Consider the following 24,667-nt stretch of genomic DNA (forward strand, 5'->3'; position numbering starts at 1 on the left):
TTGGCAAAAACACGCAATTGAATAAATAAGAGTCTGAATCCCAGCATAAAATTTTAAAACATTGTTACATATACTGTATCAAAATGAATTTAAAATATCATTAAAATTAAGAGAAAAATTCAACGGATAAAAAATTTATATTATTTAAAAAGTAATTTTTAAGTCTTAAGGTAATAAAAAATCCATAATGTGAAAATAATTGGTTTGGAAGATATGAACATTTATTTCCATCGGCGAGTCATAGCGACAGCACATCTGGTGACAATTAAGTCTATTTTTTGCGTTCGATTCAGATTTTTGTTTGAAGATATTTCTAATTTTTTTTTATATCTTCTTTTCCCTGATTGAACGAAATTTTTGGTGGCACATCGAGCACTCTGCAGGATATTTCTAATAATATTTTTCCCTCCCTTAATTACCTGTGCGAAGTGTTGCAGCTGTAAAAACGTTTAATGAAGCTATCTAAAATTCTACGATGATTTGTTTATATTTGACTGCTGCCATTCAACAATATGTAATAAAAGCGATTTCTGTATCATATAAGTTAACGTTTTATATAAAGATTGTTGCGGAAAATCCATTCATTCCAAGTTCGATAATGAAATACGAAATTTTATTTCTCAAGGAAAACACGAAACACAGGTACCAAAACAACACTGAACAGCACTTGCAAAAATCAAAAGCACATATGTAAGCAGATCTTAAACAACCGAAATTTCGCAAAGCGCTCAGCGAAAACTTGATAGAAATCAACACTCCAAAGAAAGAATTCATTCACCTATCTATAATGCGTACGCATTCATTTTTATAGCTCCCGTTACAGGGTATCGAAGTATCTAATAGGATACGGTAACTTCTTTCCTTAGATAGATATAGCCAAAATTCTTGCCCTTACGTGAGTTATTATTGTTGCCAAAGTCGCTGCTAAGTTGCCAAATGGTTACCAAATTTGTCACCAAAGGAGAGGTTTTTGACCTGGTATCAATTCAACATCATTTAAAGGCATATGTAAAACTTTCTTCCGTACTAGCTGCACAGGAAAGCAATATAGCAGATTTTTAACAATATAAATTCATATACGAAGAGTAGTTTGGAATTCTAGAGTGCATATTCATGTGCAAACATTTTCTTAAATTTAGTCTTTTCATGACATTTAGTCTAAAAATTTTATTTTTTATAAGTAATCTTCCCAATTACTTGAAATCAAGTTTAATCCCGATCATCCAAGATTAAAAATTTTTATTTAAAAAATAAAAAGTTGATAAAAGCAACTTAGAAATACTTTAAAATTAGCCATTTACTACTGTTTAAATAATTGAAATTATTCATTCATTATTTATCCAGATCATGCTGTTATGTAGGCCCCAATAAACTCGCTCCAGCCAAAATAAAAAGCAGAAATACCCTTAAAAGCAGATATTTTGATAATACCGAATGGCAACACTAGTCCGGAAAGAGTTAAGTAACACACTTATGAAAAAGAAGCTTAAGATTTTAAATTTCTTTATCACTACTTTAAAGGAAATCGCTTTAAATTATAGCATCAATTAGTGCTAGACATTTCACTCTTATTAAATGGATGGCTAAAGCTGCCTGTGCTTTTAAGCTAATATTTCAAATCTTTTTATCTGTTCATATTTCTCATAATTAGATTCTTCTTTATCTTTCATTTTAAAAAATGTATTTCTTGCTTAAATCCGAAGGTAATCGTTTTATTTAAAACCGTAAAAATAAATCAAATTCCTACAGTCTTTTACTGGAAGGAAAGAAAGGTAGGAAAAAAAATCTTTTGAGTGATGCATTAGAGATTTTTGTTTCTTTCGTCTTGAATGAAATCATATTAGCTCTTGAGTAAAAGTGATGAAAAATTTTTACGATATGCTTAACTTTTGTGAAATGTGTAAGACTTTTAAAAATAATTTTTATCTTGCTGCACTTTCGAGAAATTTAAAATGCCATTGTAATGGCATTAGATTTCTATTTCTTTAAGTTCTATTTTGCTAAAATTTTGCATGGAAATAAATAGAATATTCAATTTTTAAGCCCCTTTTAAAAAATAAAATTTGAGTTCCATTAGATTTCTATAAAAATGTATACTTTTGAATTTTAAACTAATTTGTTAAAATCTTAACACATTTAAATGAAGTTTTAACAAATTTAATCAATTTTATTATTAATAATATTTTGTGAAAAGTATTTTCAAAAAGTCTTTTGAATATATATTAAAAATTCATTATGTATATTTTGACAAAAATTAGAAATGTAATAGCCGATATTTACTAAATATTACCTTATACTACTATGATCAAAAAGTATCAGATATCCGGTTATAAAACGAAAATTATTGATTTATTGTTCAATATTTATTGCATCCTCTCCAACTGCTGTACTCTTTTGCGAACGGTTTTTTTCTTTCCAATCTTCAAAACATATCTTAAAATCGTTAACTTGAAATTTCATACGAGTTCGTAGCGACTATTTTCTTTACTTTTTACATCAATAGACTAAAAGCTTTGAATATGAAGAGGCTATTTCAACCGTTAAAATAAAAGAAAGTTACATGGTGCTATGTCAAGTAAATACAGAGTAATCGCATTTCTTTAATTTTTGTCAAAAATTCATGAATAACGGCATTGTAAGAAGTCGCAAGTCATGGTGTATAACTTATAATAAGTTATCTCGTCATAATTCAGGTCGTTTTCACAAATTACTTCACACAATCACAGCAAAAGCACTATCCAGTAATAATAATATTCTGTATTGGCAGTTTAACCAGTAAAATTTGTAAGGCACAGTTCCTTATAAAAGAAAACAGTCGATTTTATCTTGATTTTGGTGAGATTTTGTCTTATTTCTTTCCGTCTTACTTCAGTTTTCAAGCATTGATTGTTTCCAGAATATTGAACTAATTTTGTTTTTAAAGAGTACATCCAAATTTCATCACCGACAACAGCACGTTTTAACCAGATAAAGTTGTTTTCCCAAAACTTTAACGCATATTCTCTTATAAATTTATTTTCCACTTCTTCACTCCCGCATAAAATTGTGGACATTTTGCAAGGCCGTGTATCCGTTACATGGCATTACATTTAACGAATACGAACTATAGTTACGAAATATGGATTTTTGGCATGAATCTAGCGTTTTTATTGAATCTATCGTGTAATCCTTGGCGATTTATCTTTGATATGCAGTTAATTTTCTAGAAAATCGCAAACAGACAATCAACTCTTTAGCGGATTTTATTCCAAATTCGAATGGTGTCTATACTTTTGATGCTAAAACTGTGCATCAAATTTTATGCATACAGCTCTCTTCGTTTTGTAGTTATCTTATATTCAGACAGGTAGACTTCCTCTAAATGTATTTCGCACAAAATTTGATAAAAATGTACAAATTTGGTGTAAAGTTCACATACCAAATTTCATATGGGTAGCTGAAAAGGATTTTTAATTATCGTGTTCAGATACAGACAAGCTTAATGCCAGAAATGTTTTAACTTTTGACAGCTCTGAAATGTGGAAATTCGTCGAAATCTCAAGCTCGATTTTTTATTTTATGCTTACAATACGTTCTCTATATTTTCAATATTTCTCTAATTCTTCCATTCTCAATATTATTTTTTTCATATACGAAAAAATAAGCATGGATTGCTTTGAGAATCTCTTGGAATATTTCAACCCGTTCTTTTTCATAGAACAATTAGAGAAGCGACTCTGCACAAACCTGATTGATCGTTCAAATATGCGTGACTGGAAACAAATAATATAGGATCTTAGTCTATAATGTTCTTAATTGCTCAACGACCATCCCAAACAAAATTCTCTGATCCGATCGATATCGTTAAAAATCTGTAATTTTGCTTTCGTGCGCAATTACTTTTGTAGTAAGGATGAAAGATTAACTTACATTCTTAACTATTCGCCTCGGGCGAGCAGCTGTTTCGTCAGGAATATTGATTATATTTGTTTTCAGATAAACCATTTTGATATAACTTCATGATTTCGCCAAAATGCTTGGCATTAAAGCCATGTGATTTTAATTGTCTTGTGTACTCTGTGTAGTGAGTTCATGAATCTTTATAATGGAGGCAGTAACTATAACATTATAGCGCTGTTAAAAACGGAAATATCTGCTCATCTGTTTTCTAAATTTCGTGTTATATCTTTATTTATTATTTTTTATTTTTTATTATTTTTTTTTATTTTTGCATCTTGTGAACTACACTCATATTGAACCAAATCTTTCTTCTTTAGCCTTCAACAATAGAACAAATCGAGCGTTTAGATAATTGATGAAACAATGAAAAGTGTTTGAATTTCAAGTAAACAATAAAAATTAGGCAAAAATTAAAAATTGCCAAAATTCAGCAAAAATGCGCACAATTATTAAACTGATCTCATTAAAATGACAATGCTTTATATTTTGAAACGGTGCAAAATTTATTTTTGTACAATGATATTTTCGAAAGTTATTGCAAAAAGTGACAAAGTTCAACTCAACTTTTAACTAATTAAAACTTTTAAAAAATTGCTAAGACGTGCACATTCCTACTATCCAAGATATATGTGTGTGCTAAATTTCGTAGCTGTAGGTCAAAAGGCCTGGCCTGTAGAGCGCCAACACACACTACACATCTTTATTATTAGCATAGGAGTGTCAACACACACATTCATCTTTATTATTAACTAGCCGCCTTTGGCGACCAGCGGGTTCGCCAATCTTAATGTTCGTTTAAATTTTAATAATTAGATAGGTTGAACCGGAGTTTAACCACCCTCTTTGCCAAGTTCCGATAACGCGCCAAAGTTGGCAATCTTTATTATGCACTATAATTGAACATCTGCTCCTTTGCTTTTGAGCATTTCGCAAGAACTTTGTTGGCGATTTTTAAAAATTTCACCAAGCAGGGGGTTAAACTCCGGTCGTACCATTAAATATTTTACGCAGTTCCAACTTTAATAGATTCTTCAGCAAAATATTTTAAAACTTCAAATCGTGATAGTCATATAATTCACTCATAATATTATAAAGGCCTTCAGTCATAACGTGATATGTATCTCTCTCATTTTCTGTTAGCTCCCGTAGAATTTATGCTTTAAATTAAAGTGTAAATGATGAATCTGCAATTAATATAATAATATTTTTTACTGAAACAAAGCATTTCTTTTAATAATATGATTACTGATAATAGAGTCACTGAGCGTTTAAACTTTATGGGCACTAAAGAATATCTTTCTTAATTTATGTAATATCTCAAGAATTTGTCAACAAAATTTTCTCAGATTCATCATGAACAAATCGATTCATTAACAATGTTTCATTTTAAATGCATCAAACACTAAGAAAATAAAACGAATCGTTTAAAATATTCGGTTGAAAACAGGTTTAAAAAAACTACTTAAAAAACGATGTACTTAAAACTATAAGCATATACAAAAAAATATATAATTAACATAAATACAATTTAATTACAAAAGCATGCAACTAACCTAAAAATAATTTATATCATTGAAAACAGGTTAAAAAAAACTACTTAAAAAACGATGTATTTAAAACTTTAAGCATATACAAAAAATATATAACTAACATAAATACAATTTACTTACAAAAGCATGCAACTAACCTAAAAATAATTTATATCATTGAAAACAGGTTAAAAAAAACTACTTAAAAAACGATGTATTTAAAACTTTAAGCATATACAAAAAATATATAACTAACATAAATACAATTTACTTACAAAAGCATGCAACTAACCTAAAAATAATTTAAATCATCCGTTGATAATGGTTGTCATGACAACAATCAGAACACAATGCGCATGCGTAAATTTTCTTCGCCAGTTACGGTAAAAGCAAATGCGTGAATTTTTCTACGCCAGTTGGGGTAACGCTATGCAGATTATACATTTTTAATTTCCTTTATTCTGTGTTATTTTAATTGAAAAGTACTTCAGAATGAATCTGAAACATGGATTAATTAACAATGTTTCATTTTAAATGCATCAAACATTAAGAAAATAAACAGAATCGTTTGAAATAATCCGCCGAAAAATGTTAACCCTAGGCTCATTACTGTTGGGAGAAAAAAAAACTGAAACCTTACTCATTTGACGGTGGGGAAAATGGAAGATTTTTCTGGCGGGAAAGTTAGTTTTTAATTAATAATTAAAATTTCAAAAAAGGGACCCCAGGTGCACATTCCCGACCTCTGAGGTATACATGTACCAAATTTGATAGCTGTATGTCAAATGACCTGGCCTGTAGAGCGCCAACACACACACACATTGAGCTTTATTATAAGTATATATAGATATAGAAATAGATGAATACTTAATGGATGCCAGGTAAAGGGCTAGATAATTACATGTTTTAAAATGATTTCTGATGTTATATAAACTCTTAAGGATCTGTATTAATTTTTAAAATGTAATATTCTAAATACGTCAAAAATATTTAGATTATTTCTAAATTATCATGAGTTTCAATCTTTTATTCTATTTTCTTACTTCTGACATGCAGTTGAATTAGGAGTGTTTAACATTCACAGAAGTTTTGCTCGATGAAGGATAAATAATTATCCCAAGTTCGATTCAAAGATGGCTTTGTGCTTTACGATGTGTGTGCATATATATAGTATTCAATTACTTAATTGGAATTCGATTTCTACTCAGAATTTGAACCACAGTGGATATTATTTGTAAATTCAAGAAACACTACAGCTGATTTCAAAGAAAGCACGCATATAAATCTATTTTGAACATTTTACAGATGTTGCCATTCAATAATTATCAATTTTCGACTTATTTTCATAAAAGTCTGGAAATTTGTAACTAAAAATTAAATCGTTTGCAATAAGTTTTCTAATTCCGATTTTCATAAACGATTAAATCTTTTGCAATCATTTAAAAGATGTAAAAAATAATAACTGTTTTTTATTGACATTTTAGCTTATGTAATCAAATAATTAAAAAAATAAATATGTGTTCTAATTTTTTGTCTCACCAAAGAAAATCAAAATTTCTAGATTTGTTATTAGTTTGTAGATCATTGCTCACTAACAATATAACTGATAAATTTTCTAAGAATTTATAAAAAATATTTTTATTAATACAGTTTCAAAAAGCAATGCATTTAAAAATTAATTTTTACTATATAATATATTAAATCGACGTTCTTGTAAACATACCTCTATAATGAAGAAAGTGTGTGGATTTGGTGAAAATGCTAGAATTCACCAAGTATTTGGATTAACGGAATCATCAAAATATTTTCCCAGTCTACGTTATTTAAAGAAATAAATGTTTCTTTTCCATTTTTATTGCTATATGCTTATTCTACTTTGTTTCATAATTCTTTTTTAAAGCGAACTCAAAAGGAAGAAGAGATTTTACGCCACGGAAATTACTTCGCGGATAAATAAAAATCAACTCCTGGTACAAGTAACTTAGAAAAAGAAGAGTGTTTAAATTAAACATTTAATACTTTCAGAGAACACGATTTTTCTTTCTCCCGAGTTTGTTTGCTTGCGGATGTTAGATAGAAAACTCTCTGCAACAATTATTTTCACTTGAAAGAAAGCATTCTTCCATATTTAGCGCATCAAAAATAATCAACTCACTCTTTCTTTATTTTATTGAATTTTTGCTTGTTTGAGAGGTGTTGAAACGTAATTACAAAATGTTTCTTTCTTTCTTATCTTTGAGCGAAAACTCTGTCTTTATTTTTGCACTCATTTTCAAAATGTACACAAAATGCAAACATTTAAGGGCTGAGATAAAGCCATTTTTTTCGGTTTCTTGATTGAAATTGATGTATAAAAATGTTATTTGGGAAACTTTTTACATTCCAAAATGATAACTTTTCTTTATTTATTTCTTAGCTGCATAGTATTGCCTATGCTATGTAATATTTGGAATTTTCGTAGTTACAAACTCTCTTAGTAGCTAATGAAGTATATGTTTTAAAATTTGAAATTATCGATAGTTTTGTAAGAATGCCTTTTTTTCTCATACTTGAAGTATTCAAAGAAAAATATTGAAAAGAGAAGTTTTCTTTCATATATCCTACAAAAGATATTCTTGAAAGACCACGAACGTCACGAATCCTAAAATTTTTATATTCAAATGAGTCCCATACATGAGCGTCTTTTGCTTCGTAGTATTGTGAAAAATGCCAATTATACATTTTGAATTCCTTTTTTTTTTCAATGAGTTTTCCCTGAGATTTTACACAGAATTGCAACTTTAGTAACAAGATGACATAACGAATTTGATTTATCTAAACAATTGGCTTTTTTAATTATAGCATGTGCATACATGGGAGTTTGATTTAAAATTTGATAATGTTGTTTTAATGTAACTTAAAATTTGATACGTATTTACATTTTTGATATTAACCTGTTAACAGAGTATGACGAAATATTTCAAGGTAAAACGAATTAAATACGAGTTAATTACCGGTTAATAGTTTTAAACTATGTATCAAATCTTATGTAGACAATTCTTTACGTTTTACATTTACCATACTGTTGTCTGTTAATGTATTTCTTTCAAAATTTGGTAAAGATCTACGAATTTGATTACTTACCAAATTTCACACATCTAGCTCAAAGTGTTTTGTACTTATATTGATAAGCAGACGGACGTAATTCCAAAAATGTATTTTTCGAATTCAGAAAGACATGAAAGACCAGAAAGGCGAAGACTTGTCATCATCCCAGTGTTCGAAATTTTTTACGATTGCAATACTTCATCTTTGTATGTTACGTATACTTAAAATTAAGGGGTGGAAATCGAAATTGGAATGAAAGGTCTTGCTTGCAAACTTTGTCTTCCTCATCCTATCCGTCGCGATTTCTTCGAGAAATATAGATTTTCATAAGGAGAGCCATAGGGACGGTATGGCATTATCGTTTGGAAAATATAAATTCTCTTAAGAAGAATCATAAGGATGGTATCGCATTGTCTAAGTAAAGGAGAAATTTGAGGTGAGAACATTTCCTTTGTTTCAATCAATCGTAGCCACATAAACATTGCATAGGTAGTCTTTCCATTAAGAAATTTCGTCCAAAATGAAAGAAATCTAATGTTTCCATGGTGGTTGTATTTGATTACAGGTAAATCATTTAAATGGAATTTCATGAGCATGATTCCGTTACTATCAGGCATTAACACCGTGTTATTTTCCTTGCCTTACTTAAGTTCTGTTTATTATGTACATGAACCTTTCAAATGGAAACCAATCTCATGACATCATAGCATTATTAAAAACGTAAATATTCTGTACATGTATCTTGAAAATTGTGTGGTATCGTAATTTTATTTGTCTTTTAAACTACGTAGATATTGAAAAAATAATTGTTCTGTAGATTTCACCAATGGAAGAAAATTACACAATTAAATATTGGATACAACAGTGAAAGCGGCTTCAATTATAAGGGCACAACGCAACATATTATTGGAAATTGGGCAAAAAATAAATATTTTTAAAAAAATACCCAAGTTTATGAAAGATTTTATACGATTATTTAATTAGTATCAGCGAAAAGATAATTTTTAGAATTTTTAAAGGATGCAAAAATCTTTTTTTTTTTGTGATATAATATTTTTAAAAGTTACGGCGGTAAGACTTAAAAATTTAACATACTTAACAAAATGATGAGTTAGTAAATTACTATCTGGTCTCTAGAGCACCGATACACACATATTCGTCTTTATTGGTTGTAAAGATTGAGACTAGTTGATGTATTCTCATTAATAGGGATGAAATAGTTTTCATGACTTTTTTGTAATTAAAAATCAACTAGCTAAAAATAAACCTGTCGTAAAATCTTAATTATAACCTTTCTTATATTTCATTATTAATTCACGAAATTCGAAGTACTGATAATGCAACAAATATTTATCGCAAAAGTTAGTCATCGGCTTCATATCAAATCAGGTTTTGAAAGTTACATTTTGTAAAATATCGTAAGCGAAAAAATAAAAATGTATTTCATTTTAGCAGTTTACATATTACAAAACACCTGTACGAAAATGCATTATATGCTTTTAATATATAAAAGATTGTTTTTGTATAAAGATAATTTTTGTATAAATTACAATACATAAATTCTTTCCAATCAATTTTGTGTTTTATAAATAATCTGCGATTTAATTTTTAATGAATATGAAGATTTGCTTCAACAAAAAGTTTTAAAATCTCAAAGCTTCTCTAAACCCTTATGCCAAACGATATTTAATAAAAATAGAAATCTTAATTTAATTCCTGATTTATTAATAATATATGAAGTTTCATACGGAATTTAATTAAACATTTTGAGTGGCAATGGATATGTATTTACGGAATGGAATAGAAAGGTAGCCATTTTGAACGGAGAATTTAAATCTCTGTCGAACGCTTAAAGCAAAAACTCAATTTTTGAATAAGTTTTTAAATAAAAGGAAATACTTTAGCAATTTTAATGACATTTTATAATATTCAATAAGGTAAATCATTTTTTAAATAACTTTTTCCTATGTTTTGGCTATTTTAAATTCAATTTCCGAATCAAATCTTATGCTCTGTCGTGTTTTTTTCATCGTATGTTATTACTCATTCGCAATGGGAAAATGATTTTTTAATAAATAAAAAATTGTCGCGAAATCTTCAACAGAATCTTCTTTTTCTTTCATGGTATTTGTAATAAAAATCCCTCGAAAATCGTTTTACTCGTTTGAATTTCTATAAAATACAAAAAAAAAAAAGTTTTAATTTTGTTTATTGATGCAAATTTGTATTTTATTTTATATCAGTTTATGAATAACCTTTTCATCAACTTTTGATTATTTTTATAATTTATGACTCGTCATAACTAAACCAAAATATTCATTCCAATTTTCAACAAAGTTATTTAATTTTATTTTGACTTTCTAAGATTAATAAGATAATGGTATTGTTAAGTAAAATGTGGTTCTTACCAGAAATTGAAAGAAGCACTATGGCGAATATAATACAGCTGGCAATTAAATAAGATTAACACACCTCAACAACGAAGGCCATTCTTTTAAGTTGTTAACCCTAAAATAAAGTGAGAAAAAAATTGTAGGTAATTTAATTAAAGTATCACTTACGCCTTGATAAATAAATTTTTTAGAGCTCATTGAGCAAACTTTTATAAGAGGAAAAAAAGTGTGAAAAATTAAACCCGATTAGATGTGCATCGAATCGTTTTAATTTCTTACATGCTTTGCATTAATTAAGTATTAAAAAAATTGTTCTTGACTAAGAATTTGCTTAAATTGGACACTTTCTAAACATTTATTTTTAGTCTGTATGCTTTTGAACTTTCTGTAGTATGTAAAAAAGAATACTTAACGCTTTAAGTTTTTATCTACTAGTTAAAAAAAATTCGTGTCCAGAAAAAACTGTGTCAATTTTCTCAGCTGTAGAATGTTTGGATTTCTTATCTTTTCCCTAGCTGTGGACATTTAGAGTGTTCTCGAATATTCAGATAAGCATCGATTTAATCTGTTCTTTAAAAATAATGTATGGTTAATGATAAAAAAATTTTTTTGTTCTACTTGCATCACAGTATTATGTGTTAGCGGAATAAAAATCAGATTATAAAAATTGCTTTCTTAAGGAAATATCAAAAGAATTAAATGTTGAAAACCAAGATTAAAAAGAGAAATTTTTTTTCAAATGCCAGAAGATAAAGTTTTGTTTTTTTAAAGATAAAGATTTCATCCAGTGTATTTTTTTATAAAATTTAAAACAGAGGAAAGCTTTTTCTCCCCTTTTCGATTTCAAATTATTTTTTCTCCTTAATATTCCGAATCTGTAATTAATTTTAAAAAAGAAAAAAACTAAAATTCATTTAAAATTTTAAATGAATTTCTTGTTTATTTTTTATCCATTCTTTTTCAATTTAACTTGAAAACTAATAAATAAAGTATTACATAATTTACTATTGCTCTGTAATGTAATATGTGCATATGCTGTGCATTTAGTGCATTCACTAAAAAGCTCATTGCTGTTTCAAATGCTTAAGTATATATTGATTAAATTTTTATTTCTTAAAATCAGCAAGCATAATAAACGAATATAACTGAAAAATGATTTTAAACTATGTAAACCTTAAATTTTTCATTGTATTTATTTGCGAATTTAATGGCATAAGACTAAAATCAACAAATTTGTAAATTTTTGGTGAAATGGAAATAAAATTTCGCGAAAAAAAGTTTAAAAAAGACTAAACATGCCAATTAATGAATATAAACAATTTGGGAAAATATAGATTAAAAAGTAATTTATTAGACGTGAACAATGCCTAAATATATCGTTTGCTCTCATGCAGATATTAAAGAAATAGGAAGTTTTAAAAAGTTGACTTAAATAATATAAGAAATCGTTTGGTTTAAAACTGTTTTCTTTTTTCAGTTATTATTTTATGAGGTTTTAGATTATCGGCTAATAGTAAAACGTTTTATTTCCAATTACACAATGACATTTTCAAATTAACAGTGGTTAGAAATTTGTGATTTTGTTTTTTCTAATTCCTGCTCTACCATTCTAGAATGCTGTATAATCATTGAAACTTATATATATGAAGCCAGAAAAGGTATGAATGTTAATAGTAAAAGAAAAAACTAAAAATTTATTATCCATGAAAAAAAATTCAAAAAAGTTTAATTTCAAAAGTTATTTATTAGATAAATAATTAACGTTTAATATTATCATTCCATTAACATTTGACATTTGTTTAATATTGCCATTTAATTATTTATCTAAAGTGATTGTCAATTATTTTAGCTAGCCTCACACTTTTTGAGATAATATTAGAAAATGCTGATTAGATAAGTTTTATCTGGGAAGGAAAGCTGGTGAATGAATATTTGCAATGAATTTCTCTAAATTATTTTTTATGAAGATCATTTAATTCCTTTAGCACGTAAAACATAGAAGAATCGAAAAGTTCTGTACATTGTCAGCAGTTTCATTTACAAGTAGTCCTCTTTGACGACCAGCTGATTCATCTGTGATATTGGCTATATTCAATATCATTTAAATTTCGTAAACTTGAATTGGAGCTTGAATTGCCCTCGACAAAATAATTCTAAGTATCAAATCATGACATATATTTAATTAGTGTTAATTTTATAACCTTATACCTGTTGTGTTTATTGTATGCACAAAACTTCCAAACAGAGTAAAATCCCATAGAAATATAGCACTATTAAAAGCGAATTGTATTGTCATTTCAGTATTAAGTGCTTGTATTAAGTGGGTATTGTGAATTCACATTCTTAATCATTTGACAATCTGTGCAGATAATAAAAAACATTCTTCACCAATTTTTTCAACAATGAAAAAAAAATTACAAATTTTAATTTTAATGCAACATTTAAAAGCATTGTTGCATTTTATGCATGGAAATATATTTTAAAAATTATCAAAATTAAAGAAAAATTGTACGACAATTGGTTTTGGTTGAATTGGTAAGATAAGTTTTTAACTATAAAATATTGTAAAAATCCCTTTTACAATATTTTCAGAATCTTCTCACAAAAAACTAAAATCTTGCTTAATTTTTCATTAATTAAAATTCTAATTAAATTTTCCAAATCAAAATAATTCCGATGAGCAAATTTTTATCATCCAAAATATATTTACGAGAAATTTGGTGCTTTAATATAAACAGATTGCTTTGTATCGGAGCAAATAAAAACACACACACATTTTTCTTTATTATTAATAGGAATTATATATAATCATAAATATTTTAAAATTTTATATATTTGTCTCAGATATTTAGATTAAGTCATTAAATGTTTCAAATTTTTAGTTTACCATTTTTAATTTTTTTTTTTTTCTTTAATGCATAATTGATTCCATAATGGCGCCAAATTAAATGTCCTTTACTCTGCTCACGTATGCGTTTATCATTTGATTGAACACTTTAATACTTCATATTTGCATATAATGCAGGATGTATGAGAATTTCCTAAACTCGGCGATCTCGGCTTTTAAACTGAAACAATTCCTCCCAGTAATGGATTTCAAACTTAAGCTCTTACAGGAAAGCTGATTATGGGAGCAGTTTCTACAACATTTAACTGTAATAATCAGACAGAAGTTAATGTTATCATTTTGACAGTGAAAAATATTCGTTGAAATTAAATATGTTAACATCTGCAAGTTTCCCATGTATTTTGCTATTATATTAGGTACATACAATGAATGCGTTTGTCTCTGAAATGGGAATGATATGTAAATAATTGGTAGCAATTAAATTAAGTTAATGCCTAAATGAAACTAGCTGATATATCTAGCATTGAACAGGATTAAAATACTTTCATATCTAATTATTATAATCTAAAAATTACGTTCGTATAAAATATAACAAACTCTTATTATTTGAAATGTTTTTTTTTAATTACCATGTAAGAAGATTTATTTTTCATTTATTTTCGTCTGCAGCGAAATATGTCTGTATATTATTTTCTATAATTAAAAAGAAAAGAACAATAAAGATATTTTTAGTGCAGATCTCTTAGTCTGAAAAACGCATTTTTGGAATTATGTCTGTCTGGTAGATAATCAAATGCATCGCACAGAATGGTGTTATGTCTATCTGTCGCTCTTTCTGTTTCTCTGTAAACACAATGACTCGATAACTCTTTGAGCTAAACGGATGAATTTTGATTGGCATCTCTTTAAACCATATTTGTTGATTTCTGTCATATTTTCATTAAAATATTATTGAAAATATGAAATTTAAATACTGTCAATAAAAACTTATTGACAGAAGTTTGTTTAGGAAATGTGTCTATCTGTGTAATATCATAATTATAAAACTTAAAGAGCTAGATAGATAAAATTTAGTATATAATTTTAAGAGCTAAAATGTTTATATCCATATTATATTTTGAATCAAATCCATTGATGGATTGGCCGTCTGTCTATCTGCACATTCGAATGCAAATAAATTCTGTAAAAGCGCAACAATTTAGATAAATAAAATTTTTGTGACCACGTTTCTAAAATTGTAGTTCAGTGCCAAATTTTGATATAATCTTTTGACTAAAAGTATATTCGGTTTCATGCATCATATTATGCAACGTAAAACATTCATGTGAGACAAAATCGATACATGTCTCAGTGTTCACGGTTCAAACTGTGAAGAAAGAGGAAGATAAGCATTTACTAGAACTTATGCGAGCAAGTTTCGGGGAGACCACTGCCACTGCTTTTTTTTTTTTTTTTCAACTTAGTTTTTTTCATAATTATGAACTCTCTTCTTTTAACGAAGCAAATAGATTCTCTATTAAAAAAAATTAATTTAAAATGGAAATGAATGTCTGTTAAAGATAAATTACTGAAAAGTTTTTTCTGGCATTCTTGCCATATTAAAAATTTTAATCATTGTGACAAAATATGTCATTAAGAATTTTTTTCCCGCATTTTCTGGAATTCATCACATCTCCAACGTTCATTTATTTTCGGTTTCACTTAAGGCCAGCGAACTTCTCCAACCACTGCAGCAGCCTTCTACTTTCTCTTCTTCCTGGCAAGAAAAATCTGCCTCTTTATTTATTTATCGTCTGCAGCGAGAGATGTTTGAGTGGCGATGTGTGTCACTGTGAATTTGCTGTCTGCGGAGCCTTAGTCGGGGCAGCCAGCTAGGCGCTAGGCGGCGGATCGTTTGCCTCTTTTTCTTTATTCTGTTTCATTCTATCGAAGAAGAGGAAGAGCAGTCCTCATGGCATGGTGCCAACTCTAGAATTGGAATGCCATGTTTAATTCTGCTACTGCTTCCCTCCCTTTATAAATCCCCCTTGAGCAAAATCGAGATGCAAAAGAAATCGAATGTGTTTCGCTCTTCTTTTCCCCATCATGCAAAAAAGGATTTTTGTATCGTTTGCTGCGAATAATTTGTTTATTTTTCTGGGGCAAACGATTCTTTCTTGTTTGTTAAAAGGCACTCGTTGGAATATCGAAACATTTTGTTTAAAATAATTCTTTTTGTTTTCCTTTATTTTGTTGACATGCATGAAAGTTTTAATATTATTTGTGATTTCATTTATAGATAATTATTTTTTTTTTTTGTAAATTTATATATAAACTTCAAAGTATTTTTTTAAAATGAGGACATGCAATTACATTTCCAAATAGTGTTTTTATTTTCAAGCTTTTAAAACTTTTAGGGGAGAGATGGAATATTGCTAAGTATTCAAATTTGCGTATAGCTAATTTGAACAGTGAGAAATAGCTTTGGGCCATTTTTTTATACCTTTGTAAGTAAACGTATCATGTTGCACATTCATTACTCGTGACTTTTCAAATATTCTTTGACATTGAAAGGAATTTTTAGAATTTTGGACCAATTCTTGAATGTAATAATAAGAATATTCATCTGCAAATATTGTTACTTATGTATTATTCTATATATAATATAGAATAGAATATTCATCTGCAAATCTGCAGGCTTAGCGCTTTTCGTCAGAATAACCATTTTTGAGTCAATTGATCCATATTTAATTAAAGTGAGACTTGAATGAATTAATTCTGAAAGGGCAGTTCCACGTAGCATAGCAACTATTGCCTAGTATTGATAAAAAAAAATGGTGGGTAATTCCTGAAACTATATTTTATTAGACAAATATTCTACAGTCTAATCTTTCGGGAAATCAGTCTGGTAGGGACCTTATTTGTCTCATTTTCCTGAGAGAAAAAACTCGATTAACACATTTTGAAACTAGCCAAACATTCTGTAGGCCTTCGAAAGTTGGTGTACAACTTTTCTGAAGCCAAACAACTGGAATTGATTGCAATAAATCATCAAAAGGTAGCCAATTTGGATTGGTTGGCATCAATTCTTAAACTCTCTCTGTCCATGACGTTACAAAAATAGCAAACATAAACCATGTTGATGATTTTAATCAAGATGTCCAAAATTACTTTTAGAGCTTACAAACAATTTTATTCCTAATTCTCAAAATTTCAACCTAAGGCCATATGGGTAATCTTGTCCCATTTAATATACGAAATTACTAACCATAGGGAGGGAGAAAGGGGGGGGGGTTAAAATAGTGCAAATGAGCCTTTTAGAAAATTTATTTTTAAACAGTACACTGGTTGGACAAAAAAAAACTAATATCATTTCATATTTAATGAATATTGAGAATTTTATCGTGCGAAATAATTTTTTACATTATTAAACTCTTAAATTCTCAGATTCCCCTCCCCCAATCTCCCCTAATATTTTTCAAAAATAATAGTGAAAAAAAACTTTTAACGGTATTTAGAATTTAAAAATTGCTTTATATTTTTATAAATTTATTTAAAATTCTAAAATTATTTTGGTATAAAAATGTTAGCTACAATATTATTGAAAAATGTGGTAAACATTCACCTAAAGTCGTGAATATGTATTGAAAGAGGAAAGATTTGAATTGTGGTAGTTGAAATTGCGACTATAATTTTATAAACAACTGATGTTGCATTTTTTTTTTCGTCATCTTTTTAAATGAAGCTAATAAAGTATCCTGCTAAATATTGTTCTTTAAATATGTGCAACATATTGCCACATTTAAAAAATAACTTTAATAGATACGTATATTTAAAAATATTTCCTCTATCCATTTTAGAAAATAATAAGAGCATCATATCTTAATCATATCTCATCTCATCATCATATCTCATCATATAATAATAAGAGCATCATTTATCATGTTTTTATACAAGATGCTATCGCTTATATTTCAAAAATAATAATAATAATCTTCTGGATTCAGAAATTCATCTAATCGGTTCATTGATTGCAAGTACATTTTCTACTCCATAACTTTCATATTTTGCAGTTCAAAATGAACAAAAAAACAAAAGCAAATCATTTTTCACTGAAAGAAATAAAAAGAAAATTGGGAAACGATCCAGAAATAGTTGCTTTATGAAACAAAGATAAAACTTGTCTTAAAATAAAAGTTTTATATAAATTGAAAATATTCGAATACTTTTTTATGAAATTTAATTTTTTGAAAATGGTGAATTACTTAAGATGGCTGGACACTCATTAACGTAACTTTAATTCACTTTTGAAAAATGTAATTATAAACATTTTTGATTATTTTTAATATAAGTTACTAACTATATTTTCTATTGCAATTTCTTGAAGAAAAAAAAGAAAATAAAAACGGAGAAGAACACATTCGTACTGGTCAATATTATAGGAGGGGAATTTTTGAAAATGTAAACTTTATATTATATTTTGTCAAACACACACACACACACACAAAGAAAACCGTTCTTCCTTATTTGTTAGTTATTTAAAATTGTTGAATGTTCATTATTTCAAAAAATAACTAAATTCAACTAATCTTTAACATTTTTCTTGCAGGCAGTCCAAAGAACAGCTGTCATCGATATTACCCAATATGAAGCTTTGAAAAAGAATAACGAAGCTTTACGACAAAAATTGGATGAGCTGCTAAAGATCACCAATGAGCTACAAGATGCTGTAGGTCCTATTTGATTTCATTTTATTATGGTTTAATCTTCAAATTGTTAAATGAATATATATTTGTTATAACTAGAAATGACATGTTAAAAAATTATATTCTTGCAAAAAAAAAAAAAAAAAAAAAAAAACTATATGGCAGAAATAAATTATAAAAAATATAAATAATTTGTTACATATAAATATTTTTTTCACATACAAGTATTTAAATACGAAGTCTTATTTTATTATTTTTAATACTTATTTATATTTAATACTTATTTTATAATTTCTGATCATTTCTCTGTCATTTTATATACATAATGATTTTATCACATTTTTTTTGTGTGTGTTAAAGAAAATGAAGAAAAACTATGATCTAAATCAATTTTTTTTCTAATTTCAAGATCGTAAAATACTCTAAATAAAAAATACTTTTAATGGCTTAAAGAATTAAATTTTATGGTGCTTCAGTCAAAAGAAAAAAAGTTTCTGAAAATTTACGAAACCTAATTTTTTAAACAGTTTTCTGGTCATATTAATCTATTTTGTAAAATATCATTAGCATACAAATATATTAAACAGAAAATATTTCTCTCTTCTGAGACTAAAACTGAACGATTTATGAAGTTTAACAAACTATTCAAAATAATGCATTCGTATTTTGCAGGAGATTCGTTTGCAGAAGAAGGATTCTGAGGTTCAACAGCTGAAACAGGAATTAAGTGACAAGCAACAACTGTGTGCCAATTTGGTAAGATTTAAAAAGTAGAATTATATATTTTTTTAAAAGCAACACTTTTCTTGAAAAAGTAAGCACGGTGCTCATAAAGCAACTATTTCTAAGGGAAAAAACTTTCAAAGCTGTAACCTCTCCAACTTCGTCACTTGCTGTTCTTCTTCTTCTTCTTCTTTTTTTTCTTTTTTTTTTTAATTATATGTAAGATTCTCTCTACATAAAATTCCTTCCTACAGTTTTTTATATATAGATTTAGTAAATTCTTTAATTAAATAAATTTAATAAACAATGGTATATTCTTGATAAGTAATATTTTAATTAAATATATTGAAAAATATTGAATTCAGTAAATGAAATTTATCTTTCCATTTAATAAATTCCAAATTGTCCTCATTTTTTAAAAATTAAAAGTTATACAATGTCTTATTGTTTATGGCAATTACTGATCCTAGTTTTTTTTAAACTATAGAACAGATTTTATTTGGTTCATAATAGATATGGATAAAAGTTGCAATGGTGCAAGTCACTTTAAAAAATTGTTTAAAACTGTAACAAATGTTCAAATTCTATACGAATCGAAAGCTAAATCTAGATCAAAGAAATCCCTAGAATGATTACACTGTAACATTTTTTATTTTTTATTTTCGAATAAATATAATGCCTTTTTTTAATTCCAGTTTCTGGAAAATAATAAAATGCGTCTTGAATCACTGTAACTTTAACCTCTACGTAAACTGATAATTAGAAATAAAAGAGCACTAGAGAAATTAGTAAAAGTTGACAGAATATAATAAGAACTAAAATTTGATTAATATTAACTAGCATTCTCTAAATGATCCAACATCTAAAATAATTCAATTCACTGCAACATTTGCTTGAAAATATAGGAATAATTTGTTACAACTAAAATTAAAACTATCCATCCTGGGAACTGCATTTTTCCTGGAAATGCACTTAGCTATTTGTAGGCACAACAATTAACAACTCTCATTGGTTTTCTTTTATTTATATAACACAGATAGTCGAAAATAAAATGTTAAAAGATGTCCCAAAATAAATCAAAAATATTTTTTTACCTCGTTTTTGTAATAATAATTTTTTTAACTTTCTTCTTTGCTTGAACCCTGGCAGAAGCCAAACTGGCTTCTCTTACGGGGATCTTTTAATTTTAAAATGGTGTAAAACTCATGTGCATGGAATTTTCGGAAATTATGGAAAAATGTCTATTTAATTTCATTTTCAATTGTTCAAACTTTCAGAAAAAAAAAAAAAAAAAAAAAAAAAAACCTATTCGAATTCTCTTTTTCTCACCCTCCAAAGTAAACGGTGTCCCAAAATTAACCCAAGATATGAATTTGCCACCATTCATGTAGTAAAGTATTAGTAACCCTATTAAAAAACCATTTGGCAATTGATAGGCTAGGGTTAGTAAAAATGGAGAGTTACACGATAGAACAACGTGTTTTCATTGTTGGAACTATATTTAAAAAATAATGAAGGGATGGAGGCCACGGTTTTAAATTTTGAGAATCGAAACACCTAGAACATGTAATTTAACACCATTGGATTTCTTTTTATGGGGTTATTTGAAGTCAAAGGTCTATGCCAACAAGCTTCAAAACATGTGTGCATTGAAGGAAGAAATCCAACGCTGCATCGACGAAATTCAGCCACATGTATGCAAATTGGGCATGGAAAATTTCGCCAAAAGAATGCGTATGTGCCAACAAATTCTGTGTACTTTACGTTTCAATAAAAATATAACAATTTTTTTAAAAAATTGTATTTTTTATTTAATTCAAAACCTGTGTTAAGTTGTTCTATCGTATAATGCTGTATTTTTACTAATCCTTGACTATCAGCTGTCAAATGTTTTTTTAAATAAGGTTGTCAACACTTTACTGCTCGAATGGTGACAAATTCAAATCTTGCGTTAACCTTTTATATCTGTATCAAACGTTCTGGTCTGTAGAACGCAACGGACACGCGCGCGCATGCACGTATGCATACACACATACATTTTCTCCTTTATTAGTTGTAATGATCACTTTCCTAATTACAGTTATTGGAAATCCATCAAGTCAGAGGGCCGCGGTGACCTGGTGGTAAGGTCTCGGCTTCGGAACCGGAGGGTTTCAGGTTCGTGACCCGATTCCACCGAAGAACCGTCGTGTAAGGGGGTCTGTTGCACGATAAATCCTTCATGACCAAACGTCCTCCCACTGGTGTGGAGTGGAGAAGGAGTGCCAGCTCAGGTGTCATCCTCGTCATCTGACCGTGGTTCAAAATGACGAGGTCCGTCCCAAAATAGCCCTAGTGTTGCTTCAAACGGGACGTTAATATAACCAAATCAAATCATCAAGTCAGACTTAATTTTCTAAATTAAGTCCATGTTAAATGAATTAATTTCTATGTCAACTTGCCTATAATTTATTTTTTCTGCTTACCCTGTTCTTTTTTTCCATGTTTCCATAGGAACACAGGTTGCTTGTGACATTAGAAGAAGGAAGGAAAGAAAATAGTTTGGAGGAGTCGTATCAGAACTCAGATGGAGTAAGAATTGCTTTTTTTTTTTTCTTTTTTTTTTTTTTTTGTGATAACACATATAACAGTGCTTTTGTTTTAAAATGCCATTTAAAACTTCATGTGAATTTCGCGAATTATTAAATTTTATACCACACTGAATGAAATATCTTTATCTTCCTTTTAGTTTCCTTTTTGGATGATACAAATATCCTCATGGCAGTAATCTGTCAGTTTTTGAAATCACCCTGCAGATGATATGATATCTTTGATCTGTCAAATTATATTATTAGGAGAAATTATCCGAAATCCATCTGGGGAGTATATAAGGTGGAAACTTTAATTGGCTCAGTAAAAAATGATGACACTTATTTTCTACACAAAAGCGCGGATTTATGATAGCTAAACACAGAGCAAAGTATACACAAAACAGCACTTGCAATAAATAATCCATTCCTTGATCCACTCTGCCGTCGTTAATTCTGATAATTTGTCTGATAATTCCTTTGGTTCTTATACTTTTGAATGTTTGATATTTTCTAATAAATCATAAATATAACATATGCATAAATATATCATTCAATAATTTAGTAACTTGTTATGTTTTCATCTGTAAGTTTTGCTGTGAATTGAAATATTATATATATATATATATATATATATATATAATATACAAAAGTAATAAAAATCAGGTTAATAGGAAAATCAAATTAAACCAAATAAAAAAAGAATCCGGCCTGAAGACTTTTTCAAGGGTCACTTTTAGGCAGGGATTTTTTTTCTGTGAAGGAATGCAGACTAAACAGTCAAATAATGATTCCTCGAGACCCTAAAATCCCTGAAATTAGAAAATCCCCTGAAAATTCTTTGAATTGATTTGGGATTAATCCTTTTCCTATAATAAAAATAGAACATTCCTTGCATATTAGATCACTCAATAGATGGCACTGGGACCCTACAATTGTTTTTTTACCTTAAATGCTTTAGCTTGGCGGTGTTAAAAAGCGGGAAACACAATCGATGGCTTAAAATTTCTTTGCATGCTGCTAGTATGTTTTTTTCCTTTTTGTTTTCCATTACTGGTTTGAGTGTTATTATATGGTATTTTTGCTTAGTAGTGGATGTATTCTTCTAATTTGTTTTGTATTTTCCTTTCTCTTAAAATGGTATATCTCTTGGGCCTGATTTCAGGGGATTTTCGGGTCACGAGGAATCATTATTTGACTGTTTAGTCTGCATTCCTTCACAGAAAAAAAATTCCCTTTTTTTGAATCCCTGCCTGAAGGTGACCCTTGAAAAAGTATTCAGGCCGGATTCTTTTTTTATTTGGTTTAATTTGATTTTCCTATTAACTTGATTTTTATTACTTTTGTCTCAGTTCATCTGTGCTTTAGATGCAGCTGCATTTGATGATGTTTTAATATGATAATAATATGATGTTTTTCCAGTTCCTTTTTTGGTTTTAGTTTGAATAAGAAATAATTTTTAGTTGAGATTCCGAAACTGTTTCGTTTCGTTTTAGTTTTAGTTTTTCGTTTTCAAAATATTTCTTACTTTTGATTGGTTACCTATATAATATGAAATATGTAAACATATTTTAGCAGTTACGTGGCCAAATAGAAGAAACTTTTGAAATTTTAGTATCAATTAATTCCATCATGGCAGGCTATTAAGTACACGGAGGAAGCGACGAGATACGTCGGTCTACGAGAGCGGCAGAGCAAAAGAGACCGAAATCTTTCCCTTCGGTGGTTTTTACTGGAGAGTTTTATAGGAATGTCTTTGGCACGTATAGGATAGGTTAATTTAGGTAGTTTTGTTATAAACAGTAAGGATTTTTATCCGTTCACTCGCAGTTTGAAACTTGCTTAATTCAGCATTTTACGGAGCGCGTGTTAAATTAATTAAATAACAAATGGGAATTGCATCAGGAAATAAGAGAACACTTTAGAATGAAGTTAATATAAACTAAATTAAGATAAAAATCAGCAAATTAATTAGGATTTAAATTAGATTGAGATATTATTAATTCTATATATTATTATCTCTTAATTCTTCCATATAAAATTTCCGTATCATGGAAAATGATGGTTCCGCAATGGAATGAGCGCATATATATATATATATATTCAAAGTTACGTACACGCGCAATTTATGCTTCGCAATATGATGGGAAAAAACTGAGTACGCATTACCAATTAAAATCAATTACCTGAATCTATCATTTAAAATCAAAATTTGACACAAATTACAATTGTAATAATAAAACCATGCACCAAATTTCATTTATCTAAGTCATTGTGCTTTTTTTTTAAAATAGAATTTACGTTTATGCGAATGTACAGACCGATAAACGGTTAATTAATTGATTCAAAATGTGACCTGGATCTACAGTACTAAGACAGTGCACAAATTTTGCTCATCTAATTCTTAATGTTTTATTGTAATCGAGTTTACTTGCACTGGGAAAACAAATTTCATGTGTATGGATTTCGTTCATTATTTAACAGAAATATACAAAATTTGCCTTAAGACCACTTATTAAATTTCACCCATCTAGTTATTGTATTCACAGACAAAAACACCGAGCAAGAGGCGTAATTCTAAAAATGCATTTCTTTCACTTGGAGGGATGTGAAATGTGTAGATTCGTCAAATATCTTGAAATCGAATTTTTTTGACGATTTTTATACGCTCTCTCTGTGCACTTTGTATTCTTGACAATAAATTAAACTAAAATAAAACTTTAACATGTTGAATTAAATTAAAAATTTAAGAAGATTTGAAATTAAATTAATTTTTTATTAATGTCTTATAATGTGCATTGCCTGGTTCTGAAAAATGCCTTTCATCCATCGCTGAGAGAATTAAAAATTAAATTAAATGCGCAATTAATTCTACCTACATTAGAATCCTATTCAG

General features: G+C 28.3%; 1 protein-coding gene across 5 annotated transcripts in view; it reads left to right on the plus strand.

Annotated features, from left to right (window-relative positions):
* LOC129957204 (RIMS-binding protein 2-like) overlaps window positions 1-24,667 on the plus strand; it is a 388,720-nt gene that overhangs the window by 291,486 nt on the left and 72,567 nt on the right. For all 5 annotated transcript variants that reach the window (XM_056069422.1, XM_056069421.1, XM_056069423.1 and 2 more), the window contains 3 exons: window positions 18,385-18,504; window positions 19,154-19,237; window positions 21,698-21,775. In XM_056069422.1, the coding sequence (XP_055925397.1) occupies window positions 18,385-18,504; window positions 19,154-19,237; window positions 21,698-21,775 (282 nt within the window). The remainder of the gene's footprint in view (window positions 1-18,384; window positions 18,505-19,153; window positions 19,238-21,697; window positions 21,776-24,667) is intronic.

This window comes from Argiope bruennichi, chromosome 11 (genome assembly GCF_947563725.1).
Source record: "Argiope bruennichi chromosome 11, qqArgBrue1.1, whole genome shotgun sequence".
Taxonomy (NCBI): Eukaryota; Metazoa; Arthropoda; class Arachnida; order Araneae; family Araneidae; genus Argiope; species Argiope bruennichi.